This window comes from Rutidosis leptorrhynchoides, chromosome 2, assembly GCF_046630445.1.
Source record: "Rutidosis leptorrhynchoides isolate AG116_Rl617_1_P2 chromosome 2, CSIRO_AGI_Rlap_v1, whole genome shotgun sequence".
Taxonomy (NCBI): domain Eukaryota; kingdom Viridiplantae; phylum Streptophyta; class Magnoliopsida; order Asterales; family Asteraceae; genus Rutidosis; species Rutidosis leptorrhynchoides.
The window spans coordinates 677,475,767-677,483,373 of record NC_092334.1 but is presented as its reverse complement, the minus strand read 5'-3'; the positions used below and the strand labels follow the sequence as shown (position 1 = coordinate 677,483,373).

At 33.8% G+C, this 7,607-nt stretch overlaps 1 protein-coding gene across 1 annotated transcript; it reads right to left on the bottom strand.

Annotated features, from left to right (window-relative positions):
- Nucleotides 1-5,326: 5,326 nt before the first annotated feature.
- Nucleotides 5,327-6,993, bottom strand: LOC139890283 (putative F-box/LRR-repeat protein 9). The gene is made up of 4 exons (XM_071873176.1): nucleotides 6,878-6,993; nucleotides 6,231-6,557; nucleotides 5,527-6,032; nucleotides 5,327-5,406 (listed from the first exon to the last, which is right to left on the bottom strand). The coding sequence occupies exons 1-4, from the start codon at nucleotides 6,991-6,993 to the stop codon at nucleotides 5,327-5,329; spliced, it is 1,029 nt and encodes a 342-aa protein (XP_071729277.1).
- Nucleotides 6,994-7,607: the final 614 nt, after the last annotated feature.

The following is a 7,607-nucleotide window of genomic DNA, read 5'->3' as shown; positions in this document are numbered from 1 at the left end:
TTGTCTAGATCACCTAAGGTGTTGAAGCACAAATTGATTCACTTCTCAAATCACTAAGAGAGCTACTCAATCTATGTAATCAAAGTAAAACCTAAATTAAATCATAGTAATGGACCTCATAGCTAACACAATAACACTTGCTCATGTATTTCATTCAAAACAACTTTATTCAATTGATTTAGGGCTAATCCTTTGCATTAGAGATTCATAGTTAAGCAAACACAAGCAAATTAGCCAAGCATGGCTAAGATTACACTAATCATAAGCATGGAAATACAAATAAACATCATCTTGAGTTATTACAAGTATTTGATTCAAAACTAGATAAAGAAAAATGTAGATTACAACTCAAAATGCAAAGAGAAGAAGATCTGGAGCTAAACTATGATGGAACTTGAGCTTCTTCTTTCAATTCACCTTCAAACTCTAATGGATGATGAAATTAGGGTTTTGTGTGTGAAAATCGGACTAAAAACTGCAGCTCTCTCCATAATGACCTCCTCTCTTTCCTTTTATAGTGCTGAAAATTCTGGGCTGAACAGCGTCAGGAGCGCCACTTTTGACTCAGGAGCGGCGCTTTTGGCTTAACTTCAGGAGCGGCGCTTTTGTGTTGAATTGCGGCACTCTTGTATGAAGAGCGACGCTTTTAGCTATAAGGAATGGCGCTTATGGCTTCTGGTGGAAATTGGTGCCAAAACATGTACAAGAGCTTAGCTTCTCTCTGAGGAGCGACACTTTTACCAGTTAGGAGCGGCGCTCTTTGATGAGGAGCGGCGCTTTTGGAGCTGATTTCTGTACTTGTCATTTTCTTTGCATCTTTTGATTAAGACTTGGTCAATTTTACATCGAATCAAGCTTTTAGCCTTGAACTGACACTTTAGTGCAGAATAAAACTTTCGGGCTCAATGATCCTCAAAAACGAATGAAATGAGGGAGATATTGCGAGATAAAACGTGTATAATTGGAGCAATATCAGCTACAAATCCAGAACGAAGTTCTTAATATCTGGAACGACGTACCATTACAAAGAAAATTGGAAAAATCACATCAGAAAGTTTTGGGCCATTTCAAGAACGACGTTCTACATTTTGGAACGGCGTATCTGCTTCACGTTATCAAGAACGACGTTATTAGACCAACAATGGCACACCTGCTCCACATTATAAGGAACGACGTTCCATAAGTATGAACGGTGTTCCTACCTGCAGATTGGAAATTATTGGGACCCTACTATAAATAGAATAAGTGAGGGTTTTTTGGGGTGTGCATCATTGGAGTTGTATTCTTATCCTTGAATTTTACCCTAAAAAGCCTAATTTCATCATCTAGGAGGAGATTAAGGAGAGATTGAAGGATCAAACTCAAATGGGTGTAAGTCTAGTGTTAGATCTTCAATTTGGGTTGTAATTCTTACCTTGTTTTTCATTACTTCACTTTGTTTACTTGTAATTTGCAAAATGATGTTTGTTATGCTAGTTTATCAATGATTAGTGTTTGTTTAACCATGATTGGCAAATTTCATTGTGTTTGCTTGTTTATGAAACCCTTGTGTATGGATATGCCCTAAATCTATTGAATAAATGTTGTTTGAATGAAATAATTGAGAAATTGTTGTTGAGTTAGCTAATGATCCAATGTTAGTGTTGTTTTGGACTTAATTTTGATTATATGAGATGTTGATCATTTCTAAGTGATTTCAAATGGGATTCAATTTGTACTTCAACATGTTTGCATGATATAGACAATCAAGGAAAGGATTACAAGTGATTGTGTCCTCTAATTGGATTGGTTTTCAAAATGTTCTTAGTCAAAACTAGTTGTGTTTAATTTTCTTAGGTGACTTTGATTACTAAAGGATTTTAAGTGATTTTAATCCAAGCATGATATCAATGGCTTTTTCATGATTCAACTTGATCTTGTTAATTTGATGTTTATGTGAGTTTGCAAAGTTTACCTCGATTAAGGTTTAATAGTGATATTAAACGTTTAATAGCTCAACAATGAATGCGATAACAATTGGGATAAAAAGGGCAATCCAAGCATAAGGGTGGATTAGACAAGTGGACACTTATTAGTTATTTAATTTCTATTTCGATATTTAGTTGTTTGCTTGTTATTGCAGGTTTTAGTTTTTTAGTTGTTAGTCAAAATCATTCAAAACCCCCAATCAAAACCTAGGACGATTATTAGTTTTTGCTATTCAATTAACATACTCTCTTGGGACGAACATGAATTGGATACTTACATGAAAAATGCTATGATGATCGGGTCTTAGTTGCTCGTTAGTTGTGTTTATTGTGGTATTTGAATCTAGTTTTTATTAAGAGTCTTGGAAACACATCATAGGTCTGTTTTCGTTGTAATTGTAGTTTTTGTTGTTGTAAAATATGTCTAAATAAGGGCTCACCATAGAACCAATGCTAAGGAACTTTAATATGAAGACATTGTTGGAAGAAATTAATTCATCCTAGTCCTTGAACTGTTGACCTTGTTGTAGAGTATCTGAGTATGTTTCTGTTCTCGCGTGACAAAGATTGATGAACGGAAAGGGAATCATAGTGAAGATTTTTAATGTAAGAGAAGTGCTATGGGAAATTGAGAAGATATGATGATATTTAATTAATGGTGGTAGTATGGTAAGTTTTTGGAAACTTTGTTGACTCAAATTGCTTAGCAATTTACAAGACTATTAAGCATAAGCATGATGGAAGACTCCAAATCCACCACCACCTTGTTGGTTAAATGATAAGTATGATTGTGTCCAAAAAAATACAATTTCTACATGATATGACATAAAATTCCGATATCTGACTTATGAAGCATCTTGAAAGTGACGGTCAATAAGGTAAACGTTGACCGAGTGTAAATTAATTGTTAAAAGGTAGATGTATGTGCATTTGGAAAAACAATTCTAAGGGTGCATTTCATAAACTGAATGGTTAAGCGTTGAATAATTCATAATCTGAACGATTCAAAGGTTCTGAATGAGTTTGGTTATGAATGACAATAATCTGTTTGATAATCACTTTGAATGAATAATGTTAATGATGTAAAATTACCTTATTAACCTTTATATGGATAAAAATTAGAATATACTTGTTTAATAAGTGTTCTTGATATAATTTAAAGATGATATTACGTAAAATTTATGAGCTTAATGGTTAAGAGAATATTTCACTCTGAATGGTTCAGCATTCAGCGCTGAAGCATCTTATTAAGAGGTAAACAAACACACCGTAAGTTTACATCAATAATTAGGATATCTATTTGAGTCAACTTGATCGCACCTCCTTAAAGTAAAACCTCTCATATAGTGTTAAGGGCGGATCTATATTATATCCAGTGGTAGCACGGACTACCACTGAAATACGCGATAAAGTGGAAAATTTTCGGAGTTTTTTACTAGTAATACCTATGGATAGTGTAATTTTGTGTGTGTGTAACACCACTGGATAGTTTAATTTTTTTTTGAACTTTTAATTAGTGACACTAGTGACTACGAAACCTAGATCCACCACTACATAGTGTTACTGCATTGGCGCCCAGGCACACATAAGACATTATCCAACGCAGCGTGCTCACCCCCATTTTGGACTCAACACGCTTCTAGTGTGGCGTGATGCACTTGCTAGTGGCGTGCTTAGTGGCACGGGAAGAAAAAGTGGTGTGTTGCTACATGTTTTTTTTGGGTTGGTCTTTTTTTGTTTGGTTTTATATTCCTTTTTACCCAACTTCTTACAGTATATTTTAACATATCAACCGATACACTACTTGACACACAATCCGATTATTTACCAATTTACCAACACACTTGTCATTATTTACCACGTCAGAGGGCCAGGCACCCCACCCCACTCCACTCCATCCCACCCCAACAAGCCTAATTTGACGATCATAAGTAATTTTCACGTGAAGTTCGCATCGGAGTTAAATGACAGATTGATAAGTACGTGAGGAGCACATGTGAGTTCGTTATAAAAGGCATTGTAATAACAGAAAGTTAGTTACATTGAGCTTACGTTGGTCAGGAGTTCTTAATAGATAAGATGAGAGGGGTAAATAGAGAAAAAAAACGAGGTAATGATCAATCTCTTTAATTTCGGAATTTTGATGTTTAAGATTCCGGTTATTGTTCATATGTTGTGGGTGATTCAAAAAGTTCAATGGGTGATGGTGACATTATTAAAACTTGAGAATAATAATCTTGCACATAAGGTGGTGTTTGATAAAACGTCAAATAACAATTTTCTCAAAAAAGTTGGAGCAGTTCAAAAATATTATGAAACATTCGATTTTTTGTTAAAAAATGTGGGTTTGAATGAATCATTGTCATTGATATCTTGTTTGGGGATGCAATTAGGAATTAAGAAGGTTGTTAGCATGTTCAAATCCGAACCTTTGATGATGGTTATTGTTTGTTTGTATACAAGGAATGATTAACAATCTTAGGAAAGAAAGTTTGTCCACTTTTGCTACCTACTCTCAATATAAAAGATTCAAAACTTACAATAATAATATTGCTTTGATGGGTTACTGATGAAGTTTGTAAAGATGGTCATACAAGTTGACTCAAAATAGCCCAACTATTTTGTGATGGTTTATACTGTACACACAAGTAATGCGCAAAATTACTTAGTAATAGATTTTTATTGAAAAAGAGTGGTGTATATATCATTACGTAAGGTAAAAATAGCCCAACTATCCAATGAGTAATTAACTTTTCAACAATAATACACTTTCTACATGATGGTCCATATTATGATATAAAATTTCTGATATCTGACTTTTATAGCATCTGGAAAGTGATGTTCATTGAGGTAAACGTTGACTTTATGGCTTACTAACACCCATTTTCCACATTTCTTAATTAGTGATACTTGTTTATGTTTTTTTAGTATTAGTATATAAACTTTGAATAACATGCAAGTAAGACAGGAAGCCAAATAATTTGAAAAATTTAACTGAATCAAAATAATATAACATCAAAAACCCTGGAATAAGATCTAGAAAGCACATCAAACAAATCTTTCAACCAAATCAAATCTGTAAAGACACTTTTTATGATTACAATCCAACATTTCACTCAAACTACAAAAATAAGACGGTTGTCAAGTACTAATTGAAGAAACTAAATACCAAAAGATAGTCTCAGTATTAGCAAAAACGTCCATAAAAATGTAAATGTAAAACATTCAATCAATGAAATTCCAAAAACAAATACCTAAACAAACATTCCTAGTGCCTACTTAACTTTGGAGACGATAAAAGAACCAACCCGCCACTATTTGAAGGTGTAAAAAGCACAGAATTAAAAATCAGCAAGGTACTAACTACCAAATAAACACTGGCCTTGTTTGAGTTTATTATGTAACAACGCCAAAAGAAGGTTATTCTTGCACGCATCAACTGCAAATTAAGAAAAACGGAAAAGTCAGTATCAGTTTTGATTAAAATACAACAATTATAACGAGTGGCTGGCAAACTATTTCAAGGGTAACTCACCTTTTGATCATCACATGTATTTACCCTCTTCATCAGAATCTTCAGGATCAGAAACAACATAAAACGTGAACAGCCGAGAATGTGAAGGGAGGGTTAGATGTTTAATCTGTTCCGAACATCTTTTCACTACGTCTCCTTTAAGATCAATGTTCCAACACAGACTCAAGTTAAGTGATTCAAGTTGATGACAACCATCCATAATCGCCTTCAAATCAATATTTGAAATGCCATTATTAAAAAGTTGAAGGTGCCTTAACTCATGTAAGTTCTCCCCAATAGCCACCACTATCTCATCATTAAGTGGCAGATATACATCCCGAATGCCATATGGTCTGTCTTGATCAACAATCAGTGTTTTTAGCAATGGACAATTACGGGCAGCACTTTCAATAACTTCTTTCGAGAAATCTGTGTAGTACTTGATCATCAGTTCCTCCAACAATGGAAATTTCTTCAAAGCCTCAGCCAAAATTTTAATACACGAGTAACTAAGATCACAATATATTCTGAGACGTTTGAGCTGCCTTGCTCTGTCAAAGAAAACCACCAAAAGAATCACTAAAGTCTAATACAAACTAGTTTAATCTTTTTCTTTCACTATATTATAAGTATGTACGCAATAATCGTATATAGTTACAGTAAAGTACGAAGCTGCTAGTAACATTACATTACATTTTTAAAAATTGCATAGATAGATTATCACTAGTAATAAGAATAATCTTGCATACCTATCAGCAACATACGGAAGTACCTCACTAGTCTCGACTTCCGGGATGACAATGTCTACCAGTTGACCTTGGCTTCTATCAACAACATGTTTACACATTTTCGTAAGTGTAGAAAGATTATGATAGCGTGTCGAGCTATGCATATCGATGACTTTCCACAAAGAAGGGTCCTTGCAAACTTTATACCAATCGGTGCACACTTTCTGCACACTCTCAAGTATTTGAGGCGAACAGATTTTGGAGAGTATATAAATCTTCAATTCCCATGTGAGGTCAAACCAACTTGTAGTGGATCTAATCATCACGTGACGGTTTCCAACAATTTTCCTGGTCATCCCAAGATGTGCAAGAGGTTCAAATTTGAGATTTCTTATGAAAATATCATAACAAAACCACTGGCCTATCTTGTTAAGGTTTTTTACATAGTCATACTAAATACTAAAATCAAAACTAAGAGTTTATGTTACATACACAAATTTAAGACAACATAAACATTCTATCCTTACTTTCAACACTTGTCTATTATTCTCTTACAACTTCAAGTTTTCAACAGCAGTTGAGGAATAAGTAAGATTTTATGTTATTTGGAGGCAATAAGTTTGCTACAAGATTAAAATGAAAAGAAAAACAATGACACTTTTGTTTACCTCCCAATTGAATGGTTCATCGTCAAATATTGGACCATGGAGCATTCAACGCGTTTGTTTCTAACATCTGAATGCCATATGATGTTGAATGGTTCATCATTCACTAGTTGAACCATTGAGAGTTGAAACAATCTCATAACCATTAAGCACCTTAATTTTTTGTTATATTCTCCTCAAATCATATCTAGAAAATTTAACAAACAAGTATACTAATTTTTTCATGTGACACATTAATAAAGTAATTTTAACCATTTCATATCGTTAATTCAAAAGGTTAAGGCTACCAAATAGCTATATACTTTTTTTTTTGTTCTAATGTATGTAGGCTATATAGCCAGGAAAATACTATTGTAGGCTATGTACTTTAAAAAATTGTGTTTATGTAAACAAAAGGTGACCGATTACCTGCTACACCGGTTAAACTAATTATTTGTCATTTTTTTGAGCAGCCCCTGAACCATCAGCTTACCATCGACATCATCTTTGAGCAAAAACACCAAAAACGCATTTTTAACACGAAATCGTGCTAGAAAAATGCACTAAATCAGAGCGTAAGAGGTCGTCCTCATCGATCCAAGCTTTGATTTCGTGTTTTAATTGTTCAAAATTAGTTTTAGATCTCGTATTTGACTTTTATTGACTTTTTTGGTGTTTTAAAGATGGATTATACAAAACTAAAAATGCAGAAAGTTTCTAAATGAATTCTTGATTCTGCCTGCAAATTTTTAGA

Coding starts and splice junctions, on each gene's coding strand:
- LOC139890283 (XM_071873176.1), bottom strand. CDS start 6,993: ATGGTTCAACTAGTGAATGATGAACCATTCAACATCATATGGCATTCA. Junction 6,558..6,877: donor ATGAACCATTCAATTGGGAG/GTAAACAAAAGT, acceptor TGGGATGACCAG/GAAAATTGTTGGAAACCGTC. Junction 6,033..6,230: donor CTTCCGTATGTTGCTGATAG/GTATGCAAGATT, acceptor TTTCTTTGACAG/AGCAAGGCAGCTCAAACGTC.